This window comes from Otolemur garnettii, unplaced genomic scaffold (assembly GCF_000181295.1).
Source record: "Otolemur garnettii isolate 467f Iridium unplaced genomic scaffold, OtoGar3 scaffold00120, whole genome shotgun sequence".
In the NCBI taxonomy this organism is placed as follows: domain Eukaryota; kingdom Metazoa; phylum Chordata; class Mammalia; order Primates; family Galagidae; genus Otolemur; species Otolemur garnettii.
The window spans coordinates 1,708,031-1,726,073 of NW_003852515.1; the positions used below are offsets into that span (position 1 = coordinate 1,708,031).

Consider the following 18,043-nt stretch of genomic DNA (forward strand, 5'->3'; position numbering starts at 1 on the left):
TTGGCATTGGCAACCACAAAAACATTTTGTAACTGTCCCTCAGATGATACACATTGTGCTGTGTGCTAGTGCTAGTTAAACAAGTGATGTCAACAAATCAGCTATTCAGATAATTTAGGTAAGTAATTTATTTATTTTTTTCATGAACTTAGCAGACAGTACTCGTATTATTTATATTTTATAGTGGCAGCAAAAAGTCTAGTGCCGGCCTTGAAAGTGACACTTATGACTTATGAGGTATCATTATTAAAAAAATATATTGATAAGGAAAAGGTTAAATCTTGGGCATCAGCAAAAATCACAATAGTGAACAAATAGTTAGAAATATTTCCTCATTTTGAAACAAACCATGTTCCATACAATAACGCACTAAAAATTGTGGGATACGCGCTGTCCTTACCAGGAACTAATGCTGCGACTGAACGCGTTTTTTCTATGATAAATAAAGTGTGGACATCAGAAAAATCACAATTAAGTGTTAAGACTTTGAAAACCATTTTATGTGTGAGATATAATTTAACAAATTCTTGTGAAAAATTTCATGAGCTTTTAAACAACAGCAATCTATTAAAAAAAATTCACTCAAATGAGAAATATACCAAAGAATAAAATAATACTATACATAATTTTTAATGTATTATATTTATAAATTATACTTATGTTGAAATTAAAAAATATATATTACAATACTATTTTTGCATTCTATGAAAATTCTTCTTGCTCCATATAGACTAAATTTTTAATTAAGAACCCCTTCCCCCCCAGTCAATGGTGTCCCACTTTACCAATGTTAAAATCTGGTCACCTTAGAAGGAAACTCAAGAGCCAAGATAAGGAACTAGAATTTGAATGTTATTCAAAGAACAGCAGAAAGCCAATGAAAGGAAGCAATAGAATATATGATCTGATGTAGATATTCAAGAGATAATCCAGCTGCCATGTGGGGAAAAAAATTAGAGGGACCTATCGCTAATGTAGGAAGATCAGTTGCCAGGGAAGGAAAATGTGATGGGTTGGCGTCCCCATGAGACTTGCACTCAGTAACCAAATATGTGAAAGTGGGATCTGAGAAGGAGATTTAGAAAGAGATACAAATGAGGGAATCCTCAGGATAGGTGCTCCTTAAAGGAATCAGAAACTTTAATCATTAGAAGGCAAATAGCAAATGGCTTAAGTTTTCTAAGGTTTATAATAAATCTACCTCTGCTCCCTTCTAAATATAAACAGACAGCCAAATATTTATTGGACCATTAAGACATTCAGAAAAACTAGAAACAATGCTAGGAACAGATGAAAATGCTAAAAATTAAGGATGTCATAAAAATCTTACGGGATTACTACATCTATAAAACAAAAACGGAATGCTTTAAAAAATCTAATTGGACTTCTTAGTAAAGTATCACAAGTATCCAATGTACACTATACTAACATGAAGCCAGTACAAGAGATACTGAGAAAGACACAACTCAACTCAAGTTGGGGGGAGGGGCAGGAGGGAAGAGACGGGAGAAGGCAGGGGGACGGGTGTGCGCTTACCTGATGGGTACAATGTAAGGGCAGAGGACATACCCCCTGGGTGAGGGGCATAATTACAGTGGACACTTTACCTAACAAAATGCAAACATTGTACCCGAATTGTTAGTACCTTCATATTAATCTGAAAAAAAATTTTAAATGTGGAGAGCTCTTGTTTTTGTTTTCGTTTGGAATATACTCTCATAGATGGGATCTGATAGTCACTGTGTGTGCTGGTGGGCTGGGGTTAACACTTGGGGGATGAAGAGACAATGCAGTGTCAAAGGCGAGCTAACTGGGGCAGGGGAGACAGATCCACAGTTCACACGGGATGTGGGGCCGCTGGGGCGGGGGGAAGGGGAGACACATAGGTGTTGAGAGGTTTATTTATCTCCTGACTCACAGAGACCCAAGGGGACAAGGGCTCTCAGTGCTCCTTGGTTTGTGTTCACATTCCTTCCGCAGCTGTTTTTAGTATCATTATTTTGTCATCAAAGAGGCAAGAGAACACTAAAACTCCAGCTGCCATTTTGTCAGCAAGGCTTGCAGCAGTAAGCCAGGGTGCATTATTTTCTCAATAACTTAGGGAAAGGTTGCCTTGTTGAAGTTTTTAAATAACTATAATCAATTTCCATGAATTCTCAATAAAGCAAATTTCCTGCTGATATGCAAGATCAAAATTGTACTGCATCAGCAATTATGTCATTTCTGGAAAATATGTCTGTAGAAATCAAATTCATTTTTGGTCCCTGGGACATGAGGCCAAGGTAGGGACAAAGTTATGGTGGCATCAATATGTGCCCTATAGAAAACCATTCATAAGCTTCCCCAGCTATAGAGCGCTGAGGGCCAAGTGAATCATAAGAGAAGCTAGACTCTCGCAGTGGAAGATCTGTAGGGCTGAACGCCCATCCCAGAAGGAGACACAAGCTCTTTCAGCAAGCAGGATGAAATGCATGGTAGCCTCCTTCTCTCTGCCCAGGGAGAATAAAATGGCCCTTGCTTCACCCTGCCCTCATTTCCCTGCTCATCTACAAAAGGTACTACCATCCCATCCACACAGAACCCCAGGTCAGAGACCTGCCAGCTCCTTTCACTCCCTCATCCCTGTCATCTGCTCAAACAATATTTCTTTTCATCACCTATAAAGAACCAGACACTGGAGTGGGTGCTGGGGATACAATGTAAGCCAGAGCGCCACAGTCCCTGCCCTGGAACTGGCTTATTGTAACCAACCCCATGAACAAACAGAGGATGAACCCCCACATATGTTTTCCTCATAGCTTTCTTATGCTTTCTTTGGATTTCCAGGCTAGTAGGGTTTGATGGCCAGAATCTTGTAACTTTCAACTAACTACTTGACCTTTTGAGTTGTTTCCCCCAAATAGAAGAATTTGTGTAAGAGTTGAGATTGTGAAGGCCCCCGCTGCAGACTTCCTGATGTCAAGAATCACTATCCCTCACTAACCTGTACAAACTATCTACCTGCATTAGTTTTAGCACAATCTGCCCCAGTGCACGTCTCCACTCTCTAATCTCTTGGCTTGGTGCCTGTAGCACAGAGCTTACAGTGCCAGCCACATATACCGAGGGTGGCAGGTTCGAACCCAACCTGGGCCAGCTAAACAACAATGACAACTGTAACAAAAAATAGCCGGGCATTGTGGCAGGTGCCTGTAGTCCCAGCTACTTGGGAGGCTGAGGCAAGAGAATCGTTTGAGTTTGAGGTTTCTGTGAACTGTGATGCCACAGCATTCTACGCAGGACAACATGGCGAGACTCTGTCTCAAACAAAGAGACAAAACAAAAATTTTTTTTTCCAGGATCCTGTGGGAATTAGGAAAAAAAGAACCCCTACTCTCTGTTAGTTGGGGGAATAGAGTTGAGGTTGCTTCCCTTGTATTCCAGCTGAGATCATTTGTATTAAAAATTCCTTTCTTCATTAACAGTTCTCATTGTCTCAGTAATTAGTTTTCTGTGCAGTGAACAACCAGACCGAGGCTGGACCCTCCCTTGTGGTTCAGAAACATTATCGCCTACTCAAGTGTCCAAGCCACACCCTGCCAATTCTGTCTCCACCTGTCCTGCTGGCATCAAGCCACCTTGCTCCTTCCTAGGCTTCCCTGACAGCCCCAGGCTGGTCTTTTCCTCCCATACTGGTCCACCTCCAGGCTTCACTCCACAGCCAGAGCAAGGCTTCTAAATCCTGCATCTGAATGGTGTCACCACCCTTATCAAAAACTTTTAATCACTCCTGTGATGACTCCTTCGCATGCCTTGCCAGACCCTTCTAGAGGGCAAGGTCCCTGCCCAACTGTGGTCTCTTCTTTCAGCCTCCCCTCACCCTTGACTGCCCTATTCCTGCTGAAGTTCTTTCAGTTCCTCAAATATTCCTCTAGTCCAGTGGTTCTCAACCTTCCTAATGCCTCCTAATGCTGCAACCCTTTAATACAGTTCCTCATGTTGTGGTGACCCACAAACATAATATTATTTTCGTTGCTACTTCATAACTGTAATTTTGCTACTGTTATGAATCGTAATGTAAATACCTGATATGCAGGATGTATTTTCATTGTTACAAAGGGGTCGTGACCCACATTGAGGTTGAGGACCACTGCCTAGGCATTCAGGATCCAGCAACAACACTCTCCCCTGGCTCTTTGCCTGGCTAATTCTTCTTTATCCTTCAGGCACAGGAAGGGAAGCCTTTTCTGAACCCTCTCCCCCGACACACATGAGGCTGAGGCTGGACGTCCTCCTGTGCACCCAGTGCAGCCTACATTTCTAACAAGGTGCCCCTTTTTATACTTGATAGTTTTTGTTTGCAAAATCACCTGTTTCCCTGCCTAAACCTTGAGATAAGAGACCAGGCTGATAATCACTGCATCTCCATGACTACCACATGACCATGGAAAAAAGAAAAACAAACAAGTTTACCTTCTGCTCTGTCCACAAAGTCTCTCTTAGTAATGGAAGCAAACTGATTTGCTATTGCTTTCTTAACGTCTACCATCGAAGATGGGATTCTCCAAGAGGGGCAGTCCCTTAATGCTGTCGTTTGCTGACCTTGAGGTAGTGTCCACGGAAAAAAGCCCTATAAATGCAAAGCAATCGTCAAGAACACCTGTATGGATCCTAATGGAATCACGAATACGAGTCTTCGTGTGTACATATTCTTCTGAAGCCTTAACACCTAGCTACCGCCCTGGAATCGCATGTTCGCAAGGAACCTGTCAGGGGGAGCCTTTGGTTTACCCAGCTGTAACACAAATACTTTCTGCATTTGACTTTTCAAGTCGATGATAAGAAAATGAGATTGAAGACTTCAAAGTGTTATACTTCTAACCAGAACTCTCTTATCAGACAAGACCACAGGAGGAGAAAACCCACATGATTCTGTTTCTGCCAGATAGTGCCAAGGAGCACAGAGACTGGCTGCCTTCCCCTGTGAACCCCCAGAGGGAACTTCAGCATATTGCTGAAGGTTAGGCCAGGCAGGTATTCTTGCCTTTTCACACCCAAAGAGATTTTATTATTATAGAACTTGAAGCTTCTGCCCCCTCTTTCTATCTTCCCTTTCTCATGACCTTGCTTCCTGTTTCCCCGAGAAAACTGAAGCCACCAGTGGAGACTTTCTACAGCTCACTGTACCTTTTCCCAGCAGCCAAACCTTCACTGCAGATGCTGTGATGGGAGAGGAGCCACATATGTTCCCTGCCCTACCTGGGTTACTAGAGCTCAGTTCACTTGTAAACTAAAAATAAATCCTAAGCCCAATGCCCCAGCTGACTGTATGGGTCCCTCTTAACCACGGGGACTACAGAAAGACCTTAAAACCAATCTCCTGGCCATGAAGGGAAGTGAGGTCAGACATGCCTCACTTATACCCCCTCCCTTTTAGAATTTAGATGCAATGATTAACCAGCATGAATATTAAAACAGAGATCATAATACTGATAAAATAGTCACTTAGAGACAATAAAATACTAAATTATTAATGGGACTAAAGCAATGCAGGACAAAAGTTAAATCACACCTGCAGGCCATCAATTTGCTTAACACATCACTTGCGTCAGTATTTGTTTTGTCACTGATTAACAGACTTCCTTGTCTTAAATCATCTAAGCTTTTAGATAAAGCTTTGTTTCCTTAACTAATTACAAATCAAAGGATCTCTGAATTTACCTGTAAGCCCCTGCTTTGAGATGTTGCACCTTTTGGGGACAAACCAATATATGCCTTTCATGTACTGATTTATGATTTTACCTACAGTTCTCATCTCTCTAAAATGTATAAAACCAAATTGTGACCCGACCATCTCTGGACTACTCACTCAAAGCTTCTTGGCTCCCTAGGCCACGGTTACACTCATTGGCTCAGAATAAACCTCTTTAAATTATTTTGCAGTGCTTGAGTATTTTTCCATTAACATAGTCTAAGCAAATCACTCCAACAATTTTTACTTCTCTCTTGAGACTTCAGTTTCTCCCTGTCCACTGTGTGGTTGACACTGGTATTTAAGCATGCCTCTTTTCTCTTCTCTTAGAAAGAAAATTCTCCCGTCTAGTTACAAAGATAATTCTTAGTTTCCCTTTACATTGAAATTCCTCAAAATAGTTATACATAATCACTGTCCCAAATATGTCTTTCAAGTCTCTTTTCATTTTCAGGTTTCCTCTCAATCTTCTTCTTTCCCTTATAATTTATCTACTAGAGAAATCAATTATAATTTATCTGTTGAAGAAGCCATGTGATGTGGAATCAGGGTGAGGTTCCCATGGTCTGGATTTTGTTGAATCCATACAGTTCCTCTGTTCCCTGTATTTCCTGTAAATTGGCAGCTGGATCCAGAGACTCAGATTCAGAATCAACACCTTTGACTAGATCATAAGTGGTGTTTGGCAAGACTAGAGGAGGCACACAATATACTGTTGTTTCTTTTTGTGTAATGTTAGCAGCTGTTGATGTTCAATACGTGGATTAATAGGGTTTGCAGTCTGGCATGTGGACACTCCTTGGTTGAGAACACACAAGAGAGTTTGCCACATTACCTCTCATTGGCTGAGGACACATAAGACCATTTGCCATTACCTCTCATTGGCTGAGGACAAGACATTCTGCCAAACTACCTCTCATTGGTTGAAAGCATTGGTAGGACTTAGAAGGGAAAAATATATGCCCGTGTGTGTGTGCATAGGTATGTAGTATAATATTGTAATCAACTCTACATTGACTTTAAAATATTGAAGAAAATATTTAAGAGCTAAATAGGTAATAATGAATGGATATCATGAGCAACCAAGGTAAATGAATCATATATATATGATTCCAAAGTCTGTATCTCCAGCTCATCTTTCTCCTGTAGGCTCCAGACCTGCATATTAGAATATCCTCAACTAATGTGAGCTCACATTTTTCCCTGTGTCCTTCCCTATCAAACCTGGTGGTCTACCATGTTTCAGCTCAATAAATAGCAACAGCATATATCCACCTGCCTAAGTTGGAAAGACGAATGTCATCCTTCCCTCTTTCTTCTTTATCTTTCACATCCTTATAGCCATCAAATCCTGTCCATTCTACCACCTAGTATTGGCATCTATTGAATTCATCCAGGTGGCTCCATCACAGGTGGCTCCATTCCAGGTAACGGTCAAATAAATAAAACCCTTTACTACAACTGAGCATTGCCTGTTATGATGGCAAGGCCAAGAAAACACAGAGGGAGGATCAATTACTTCTATCCAGGAGGAAAAAGACTTAGAAATGGATCTCTTTGAACTGAGATTTGAAGAAATATAGGAGTGGAGAGAAGAAGGGCATTCTAGATAGAGGCAACAGAATGATAAAAGACCTACAGGTTTGAGGATATATGAAACTTAATACCAAACACAAATGCTTAAACATACCTATTCATAGCAGCAAAATTCAAAATAGTCAAAAGTTAGAAACAACCCAAATATCTACCAACAGATATATGAATAAACAAATTTGGTATATCCATGCAATAGAGTATTATTCAATTACAAAAAAAGAATGAAGTGTTGATTTCTCCTACAGTATCATTGAAACTCAAAAATGAGTTGAGTGAAAGAAGCCAAGCACAAAAGATGACCTATTGTATGATTCCATATGTAAAATATCCAGAATAGGTAATCCACAGAGAAAGAAAGAATATCAGCGATTGTCAGGGGCTCAAGTTCAGGGGAGTAGGAAGTAACAGCTTAATGGGTATGGGGTTTCCTTCTAGGATGATGAAAATGCTTTGGAATGAGATAGAGGTAGTAGTTGCCCAACAACATAGATGTATCAAATGCCAGCGAACTGTTCACATTGAAAATTCTATAGTATGTGGATTTCACTTCAATTTTTAAAAATCTTTAAAAAGTAATCCTAGGGGATAGAGAAGTGGTTAGAAATAAATGTAAGAAAGTAAAAAAGAACTAGTCTAAGAAGGACCATGGATCCTATGACTTTGGAAAAGGAGGGGCCTTTACAAAATACTCAAACTCTCATTCTTATGGGTTGTTAAATCCAACAGATATGTGGACATTATCTTACTTGATTGGGGTGAGATTTGTTACTCCTGAGTCCTCTGGAAGTCCCAGGTGCGATCAAACCTTCTTTAGAATATGCCTTCCAGCTGTATTCATCATTGTAGTGAGTCTGATTGGGAATAGGATCGCTAAGTGAATATGTATATCCTAATCTTCTCATACCTTTTTGACTATAAAAAAAAGTAGAAATTAGAGTAAGAGATTAAATGTCAAATTTCACACACATGTCAAATCATTTCACTCATTACATCTTTTTAAAGATTGGCTGGCTTAAGACTTGACACCAGAAATAATTTAATTTCCAGATTCTCTTGAAAGGAAACAATCTTCTTGTATTTTAGGATAGCTTCGTGATAGTCTCACAAAGACTTATAATGAAATTTTTTAAAATAACAATCTGAAATTTATTTCAATAATTTTTTTAAAAAGCTAGTTACTCTCCCACGCAAACAATACTTTGTTATAACCAAATAGTTGATGAAAAACCAGTCTCCCTCTAGAAATGTTCCACTTGATGAAAGAAATATATAAGTAGTAGGATATCACTGGACTGCAATTCCCTGATGAAATAATGCATCTGGCAATGGCCAGCAATGTTCACTCACGGCTTAAAAGAGAGACCACCAGACACCGTGAGCTTCCAGGTAGCCACACATGGCATCACCTATTAAATATTTTTGCCAAAATATAAAATTTGAATGAGATGAAGTCTTTAGAATGCTGGATTACAGGAAATATATGAAAAGAGAAATGGTTTAAATTATATGAAGGAATAAAATCAGAAAAATACAGAACACTCCTGTTTCTTCAACAAAAAAAATTCATTAAAAGGGGTCTCCTCTTTTTTTCCTTAGATTAAATAAGGTAAGAGATGTCATAGACTGATACAATATGTGGATATTGTTTGGATTCAATTTCAAACCAACTGTGTTTTTTAAATTATGAAACAGTTGGGGTAAACTGATTGCCATTGGCTATTTGTTATTAAAGAAGTAGGTTTCTAAGGTGAGATAATAGTGTTGTTATGTATTTCAAAGGATCCTTACCTTTTAGAGATACATACAAAATATTTAGATTTTAAATGATACAGTGCCTGGAATCTGCTTCTACATTATCCAGTGGGAAGGTGGGGTGGAAGGTATGGATGAAATTTATCCATGTGTTGATGGCTGCCATACCTGGGGATAGCCGAGGATTTGTTGTGTATTTCTTCGTGTATGTGTAAAATATTTCATATTGACTTTTTTTAAAGAAGAGGGCTGGGTAGATTCAGGTTATGTGTGTAAGAAACAAGTACCTGGAAAACTGGAAACATGTGGATGATTGATTATTTTACTATCATTCACATGTAAACTAGAGATTTTCCAAAGGGGACACAATACGGCTTTGGAAGAAGCAATTTCAGATTTCATTTTCTTCCTATATTCTTATCTAAAAACATATCTGCCTGAGAATGAACCTGCATATACATACATACATACACACAGAGATTCTTCCTTTCCCACAGTCCTTGCCTAATTCTCCATTTCCTCTTGTACTACGAGATCTTTCTAGGGTTCATTGCCTCAGAACGTAGGTGTCCAACCAGGAGAGGGGTGCCAAAGGAAGAGAAAATGTGATTTCAGGGAGGCCTCCCTGGAATCTCTGTTCCATATACTTGCCTGGGCCTGGTGGTTTCTCGGTGTCCTATGTATTTTTGTAGGGAGTCAAGGTTGTGCTGTAGCCAGGGCACTACAGACTATGCGGGGATGTGCTGAATTTAGGTATGTTGTACCTAAATTGACTTTTAAAAAGAAAAAAGTAATGTCTGGTTCTCCATGTCTTACTAATTACAAAATTGTTGATCCATCTTTAGGGAGAAGCTTCAGAGAGAAGAGCAGAGTGCTTCAAATGGCTCTTTTCTTCACATAGTTAAAGATCACATTTCTTTTTTTTGTCTTTAATTAAAAACCCTAGGACATGTCATTAGCTGGAAAGAACAGCATCTTTGAGTGGGTGAAACCATTCAGGTTGGTGCTGCTATAAATATAACTTTAAAAATAACTAATTTTTTCTGAAGATTTTTGAAGTTTTGCTAGATAAAGCTGGTAAATAAGGAAAGTGACTTTTTTTCAGATTTTGTAGTCATTATTCAATAAAGTATTAATCTTATTTTAATCAAATCACATTATGAAGTATTTACTCCAACACAGCCAGTCTTTATTTCATGTTGTAAAATATTTAATAATAAATGAAAATCTATACTAGCTTATCAGACCTATTAGTCTGACTTACTTTCATTCAATACTAGTAAATATTTGATTTGATGATTAACAAAATTAATAAAATTGTTTCTCGGTTTCACACATGATTATTATTAATTATTCCCAAAAGTCAAACAGCAGGATTCTATATATTAATACCTGAGGTCATATTGAAGGAGCATCATATTTTTTATCACCCTCTTCAATCAATATACATTTAGCTACACATTTTATTGCATTATTTTTGTTACTTGGATATAACTAACCATATGGGACCTGAAATATTTTTATACTTCTCATGTCTATTTTTAATGATCTTCTCTAAAATATTCATTCTATAGTTCATTTTTCAGTAGTTCTGAAAATATTGAAAAGCATATATTTAAAACATATATTAACATTTATTTGAAAATGTATTCCGATTTTATTTAGACAGGAAATAAGCCTATATTCACTCATTGGTTGAGAATAAGGACTGATTTTTACCAACTAGGTAAAGATAGTATAAACTGTATAAGCAAAGTCTTCAGCGCCAAGCATTTGTTAAAAATACATTAAAGTATGTGATGATAAATACCTTTTATCTAAAAAGAAGGTTCTATTAGAAAACATTTGTTAAAATTAATGTTTCCATTTTCCAAGTCCTTTTTGATCATACAATATTAAACAGGTTGCCTTCAAGTGAAAGAGTAGCAGGTGCAATTTAATACTCATCTGTTAAGATGTGCTTTTTCAATATATTTCTCAGAAACTGAGATAGGGTATAACTCAACAACCAGGTAACAAATCATCTCATTACTGACTTTTGATAAAATTGAAGGTGTACCCAATCAAGTTGTCAGCAGATCAGTCATTAAAAATCACCTTGCGATTTCTGGCATGTAAATCAGAAACGAGTTCAGAGTGTTAAATGACATCACTATCCTAAAGTTCCTTTTATTCACATCTACCTATTTATCTATGAACCAAGTTTCTCAACACTAGGATCTATACATTGAAAATAATAGAGGACCAGAAAAGAGCTTTCGCTGAATGCAATCCCATTATGAAACTAACACTTCAAACTGCCTAAGTGAAGTAATTGAAAACAAAACCGCCTCATGTATCTCATTAAGATGCAAGTACCAAAAAAATTATTTTTTGTATTTAGTAATTATCAACATTTGTAATGTATTTTTTGCTTTGAACAATTGCGTACTAAAAATAAGCATGATAACAAAATACTTAGGTGACGTAACATGTTTAAAAATTAATTTCAACTAGTACAGTAAAATAGTTGCAAAGAAGTGTAATAGAGTGATCAATAAATTGCTTTCAAACATAAAATATATTGCAGCAGGAAAAAAAGTCAGAGGAGGAAGTGGAATAGAAATGAGGGTTCAGGAAGAAAAAGGAACGAAGTAAATTATCTATCAAAGAAGAGCTTGTTTATTTATTAAAAGGATCATGGCGAGTATTAATTTGCTAAGGCACCTAGAGTACTCATTTGTTATATTTAAAAGCTTTATTTTAAAATGTCAATATTTAGGGTGGGCTGGAAGTTTAATCTTTTATAACTATTTAAATTCACATTGAAAAGTTTCATGAGAACTTCAAAAATATGTGAGTTTAAAGACCACTGACCTAGACTCCCTAAGTATTTATTTGATTTCAGATTTCATCCTGAATGTTTCTTCTTCAGATGAAGCTTCAGTCATGTACTCCGCAGATTCATCACAGTCAGACGATAAATCCCCCTCTTAAGGGTGATAATGGACTGGGTGGGATGCCAGTAACTCAGAAATCTGGAATCTTGCAGCCTTGTACTTTTTAAAGTCTACAATATATTATGTAGGAAGAAAATGAATGAAAATGACTAACTTCTTAGTGCTAGTCACTCTCCTTTTGCTTTTAATTCCATCCTTGGTGCAGCTACTTTAGGCAGGTGGCATCATCCCTATTTCACCAGTGACAAAACAGAACCCCAGATGGCCTATCATTTGTCTAAGGTAGCAGAGATGATAAAGGTTAGAACCTTGAACTGAGGGCAGAATCTATTTCTACCAGACTCTATGTCATGGTCTTGCCAACTTCCTGTTCCACATCTCAATAATTTGACTTTTAAGGTAAAAAAAAATCCAATGAAGAATGGAAACAATTCACAAAATGAACACAGGCAATTGAAGGCTCTTCACGCTGATTTCATACCTACTACTAGTGATCATCAAGGACAAGATGGTTTCCCAGTCCTGCTCTCACTCCCCTACTGATGAGCTGAGAAAGGCAGCTGATGTTTAGAAATTCCCACCGGCCTCAGCTCAGGTGGAATGGTAGAAGCTGCAGGCCCACGGCAGTGTCTGGAGGAGCAGAGGTAAGGATGGGGGACAGTGGCCTTCTTACGGTTCCCAAAACTAGTGTCAGTGATGGTCAGGATAACAAGTATTCTCTCATCCACCCAGCCATTCACTCATCTGCCTACTATTTATTAAGGAATGGATTCAATTCATACTAATGTTTAGGTAGCACAATCCTAGATACCGGGCCTGTTGTAAACCAAGAAACATAGTAACTTGTTAAAGAACCAGTGTGGCTCTTTTCTTGGTTTTCTTGTTAGAGGTTTGGACACGGATGCTGGGAGGAGGGCTTTGCACACAATAACCTCTGCCTGAGTGCGTTTTTACAAGCCTTCTCTAATTACTATCTCTGTTTTGGATTCTGAATAATAAGAGACAAGTGAGCAAACTGAAGCGTATATATCAGTCAACTGGAATAAGGATCTACCGTATTGGAGTAGCCACTGCCGTTGTTTTAGGAGTGAATGCAGTCTTCGTGGTGGTAGCATAGGAATCCCAGTTGGTATCACCTGCTTAAAGGACAATAAAGCAGTTTTAAAGGTGGCAAGCCAGAACATTTGATCAAGCATTGTTTTAAAAATTAAAATAATTTCAGAAGAGAAAAAAACATTTTGAATACAAGCTTTAGAGTCTAAGGCCATGGTTCTCAACCTTCCTAATGCTGCAGCCCTTTAATACAGTTCCTGTGGGTCACAGGTTGAGAACCACTGGGATAAGGAATAAAGGCCGATTTATGGCCTCTAATAGGAAAGAGGAGAAGCTCGACTTAATTATGTGGGCTTCCCTCCCACCCCCAAATAAAAAGGATGCACTATCATTTTGCCTGAGTATTCATCTATGCTATTTTTAAGAATTCAAGCCATAAAAATATAAAGAATACAGTAGTTTATTTGAAATTCTATCATCTAAAAAGACCCAGTATTATGTTTTAGTGAACAACTTCCTTCATATTGTACTAGATATACCTTTACATACATGGAATGATTTCACACACAGGAGATCATATCGACATGCCAGGTTTCACCTCGGACACCCTGTCACATCTTTCTTTCCTGGCCCATTGTCACCCTCCCCACCTCCGTCCCTCCTCCCAGGTAGCCCACGTCAGCAGTTGTTCCCATTTCTTTCTGTACTTGCATACACGTGGATGTGATTACATGTTGATTTATACACACATATAAACACACAGACATACTGGGTTTTACTTCTTACCATTTTGCTTTACAAAATGGTCATGTATTACACAAGTGTTCTTTTCTTATATCTGTCACTAACAGTGTCTTAGGGAAAACCCCTCCAGCTCCTCTGGCATAGTTCAAATTCATTCTTTGTGATGATTGTGCAAAATTCTGCAGTGTAGACTTTATTTAAAGCTAGGAGGGTAGAGGGACCCACCAGGGAGGGTGCAGACGTGCAGGAGCAGTCCCTAAGGCTGCAGCCTGGGGCACCCTCATGTCAAGAGCGTGGAGAGGAGAGGGGGACAAAGTGAAGAGCTGAAATGAAGAGAAAACCAGAAGCCTGTGTCTTCCCCAAAGCAGAAGGAAGCTGTTTCCCAGAACAACTTGCAACAGACACTGTCAACAGTTCCAGAAGGATGTCCGGACTATACCCTGAGAACGTACCCTTAGGTACACACTAGCAACAGCTCAGTGTTTCTGTCCCAATCTCTCGTTGCCAACAAAGTACCACCAAATTTTTTGGATACATATATTTTGAATTTCAGATTCAGTCTTTCTCTCAGTCTTCACATCTGGCAGTTACCTGTTGCTTTATTACAGCTGGGAGAACATGGATCGAAATGTCTCTACTTTTTTAGATAAACAATGCTATCTAGGATCTGTCAGCTCATCCTTGGAATGCTGTAGCCAACACATTCTCTGCTTGTATTCTATTACAATTGCTATAAAATATCTCTCCTCAGTATCCAATGTTCTTAAAAGCTGAATGCCACCGTCTACCACAAAGAGCTCCGACCAAATGTTTATGGTTTGTCTCCTGTGAACATCTTAATGTTCATCTGCTCTTCACTCCCAACCAAGCCTTGTTTCTAATTTAGCAGGCTCTCTGTTCCAGCCAAGAGCTGCTCATCTGTGGCTATTGCTCACAGCCTATACGCTGGTTCAAGTTCTACCTCTGCCTAGAAGCCTCCCCAGGGAGGGACCTGCAGCCTGAGTGTACCTGTGCTCTCACACAGTGCTGGCATCTGCTCTGTAATCCACTCTGCTACAAATGACATCATCTTTTGATATTCCTGCTTTACCAGAAGTCACTCTGTGCTTGAAAGTACTTTATTTATGGGTGAATTAAATATTCTTTGTGAAAAGAATTTGAAGTGTGGACAAGAAGGAAAGAAATCGTGAGACATACTGCTCGTAAAAGAAGCCACCTTTAACTTTGGAGTTGGCCTTTGCAAGGCTCAGGGAGAATGCTCTGCACGGAGACCACACATCGCTCAGCCCTCCTTCTCCTAAGGCAAACAACACTCACCTCACTCAGATCATGCTCCTGCTAGGCCCAGAACAGCGCTCCAGGCTGCATTTCCCAACCAACCCCATGGGCGAGCAAGAGACACTGCTCCATGGCCCACTCTAGGATCCTTCTCCTTCTGAGGACAGGGTGGGCCCAGGTAACTGGGCCCAACGGTTGCTAAGTGGCCGTTCTTGGAGCCTGCAGGACAAGGATGATGTGCCTGGCTGCTTCCTAGAGTTTTGTCCCTTGCAACACATTAGGGTGGCCTTATTCTGCTAACCTTGGTGACCCACTGGACGTATGAATGATTATAAAAATATAATACAAAGCTTTGATAATGTCATATAATAATAATTGATGTGTATATTATACTACATTTACAAAGTATTTCCACACGCATTATTTTGTTTTATTCTCACAATAATCTGATAAGGCTATAATGGTATGTAGTAATTCTAATCTTGTGTTGTTCTGAGGATTGAAGGAGCGCACTTGTAGAATGCTAGTTTCCCTAACACATGTCTGCGTCCTAATACCCAGAACCAGTGAATCTGACCTTATTTGGAAAAAGGAGTCTTTATGCAGTTAAAGATCTTGAGATAAGGAAATCATCCTGGATTATCCTCATGGACCCAAAATTCAAATGCAAGAGTCCTTAGAAGAGAGAGGTGGAGGGAGTCCACACAGATAGAGGAGAGGAAGCCGAGCTTACGAGGGAGGCAGAGGCTGGAGAGATGCTGCCCAAAGTCGGTAATGCTGACGGCCTCAGGAAGCGGAAAGAGGCAAGGAAGGATCCACCCCCCAGGGCCCCAGAGGGAGTGCAGTCTTGTCCAGAGCTTGATTCTTGGAGTCCTGACCTTCAGAGCTGTCAGAAAATACATTTTGTTGCTTGAAGCTACCAGCTTGTGGTAACAAAGAGCAGCCTCCGGAAACTCACACAGAACTCAAGAGCCCAGTCTGTAGTCATCATTCCACGGCAGTGAGTCAATGTCAGCCCATCCCACCCTCAGACCAAAGCTGCACAGTGACACATCCAGCCTACCTTTTGGAGGGTGACCCAGCAGCAGTGGATGAGGGACTAGCTCAGGTGGCTAATACAGACTGGAGTCTGGAGGGGAGGAGTCAAACTCACTCAGAGGGAACAGAACTTTGGAGGCAGAATCAAAGAGATCTGGTGATCAAAATGCAGTCTCAAGGAGGTTCCCTTCTGATCTGAGCTGAGGGGACCCTCCTAACTGAGCTCTCAAAGTCTGCAAGGTTTAAGGAAGACAAGGAGTGTAATTTCAGTCGGAAGCCCTGCTGTGACATCCAAAGGGAACTGTCTGATAGACAGGTGAGTATTCTTGTCCAAAAATGAGGAGGAAGATCCTACTTAGAGAGTAGAGAGTCATCCAGCTCCTGAAGCCCTGTGGCAAGGGGTGATCACTCACATCAAGGGTATAAGTCCCCAAAGGTAAACCTGGGAGGACTCCACCTTTCCCAAACAAGGAGGGGAACAGGAAACAGACAGACACCAAGATGGGGGTGGGTGTTACAAAGGGAAGAAGAAAATCAAAAGAAGAGCTGGAGGGTCCTGGGGAGAAGTTTCTCCCTCCACCGACTCTCCCGCTGCCCCTGCCATCATAAAGAAACAGAATATATTTGGAATTTTATGCTAATTAAGTATTTTCATTTTCTAGTCATAAATTACAAAGGAATAAATTGGAAAGAAAATACACATTTCATTCATTCTTGTGGGAACACAGTTCTGGGGAATTTGTACTTCAACAATTCCTCGCTGCTCCGCAGCGACCAGGGGAGCCACAGTTTCCCAGCTAGAAGGCGGCAACGGGAGGAGAGAAAGGCCGGGTGGGGCTGACTGCACAATAATCAGCCACTAGCAGCACAGCTCCAGCAAAAGCCGAGCTGGCGGGCCTGCTGCATCCTCAAGCAGAACTAGAACTAGTGTGGAGGGCGCTCAGCTGTTACACAGGAAATCTCTTTGAAAGAAAAATCAGCCCAGGTCAGAAGCAGCAGCTGAATGCCAGTGCTGCTGAATGCCTGCTGCAGCCAACAGCAGGGTCCCTCCTTCCTCCGCAGACCTGAGTCTGCATTGAGCGCCCCTCCCCCCCACCCCACACCCTCCGTTGCGGTTTCCAGGTCCTGCATGGGGGTCTGGACCCACGCTGGGCCTGTTTTATTCAGCCTTTTGCTGACATCTCTGTTCCTTCTTTGCCTTTGGCCCTGTTCTCTTTTAGAACTGCACCGTCCTTCCTTTCTCCTGTCCGCTCCTAGCCAGGCAAGTCCTGCAGTATTTAAAGCACCTGGCAGGGTGCTTTTGGGGGGGGGGGGGGGGAATTGTGGGGGGAGGAGGGTTGTTGGCAGTGAGTATGAGGTCAGGAGCAACTGTCATTCTGCCTGACTCTCCGTCCCTGTTCTCAGCTGAGCCTAGCAGGGAGGCGACACTTTAAAGACCAAAGCCCCTTTGCCAGCAGCTCCCCTTCCCCAGGGGAGATCCCAGCCCCGCTCCCCTGTCTTACTTGGCTGCAGCTTGTGCTGTCTTAGACAGAGATCAGGAATCCCAGGGGCAGGTTGTGCCATTCCGCCCCGGAGGCCCTAGCCAGGCCAGGTTGGAGCTGAACTTAGTGGGGCTAGAGGCGACCGGCCAGTTTTGTGACGCGTCTCCATGGAGACACGGGTCCGGTTCCAGCTCAGCCAGAGTCCACGGCTCTCGGGGCTTATCCTGGGGGGGGCGGGTGGGATGGGCAGAAGGCAAATAGATGTGTTTCTGATGGCATGGATTCCTTACTTTTGCGTATTTGTGTAGTTCTGCCAGTGAGCTCTGCTGACCATTGGTGTATATTTCGGAAGAGGAGTAAAAAGGGAAAGATCGAAGAGAAAGTAGTAGTGTCAGATTTCTTTTGCAAACCTTCATCATTCACAACTTTCA

The 18,043-nt window shown here is 40.7% G+C and overlaps 1 protein-coding gene across 1 annotated transcript in view; it reads right to left on the reverse strand.

Annotated features, from left to right (window-relative positions):
* TEX26 (testis expressed 26) overlaps positions 1-17,694 on the reverse strand; it is a 30,874-nt gene extending 13,180 nt beyond the window's left edge. Inside the window, exons 1-4 of the mRNA XM_023517764.1 lie at positions 17,634-17,694; positions 13,073-13,154; positions 8,074-8,239; positions 4,453-4,609 (exon numbers count right to left, since the gene is read on the reverse strand). Coding sequence (XP_023373532.1) covers positions 4,453-4,609; positions 8,074-8,239; positions 13,073-13,154; positions 17,634-17,694 — 466 coding nt within the window. The remainder of the gene's footprint in view (positions 1-4,452; positions 4,610-8,073; positions 8,240-13,072; positions 13,155-17,633) is intronic.
* Between the last annotated feature and the right edge of the window lie 349 nt (positions 17,695-18,043).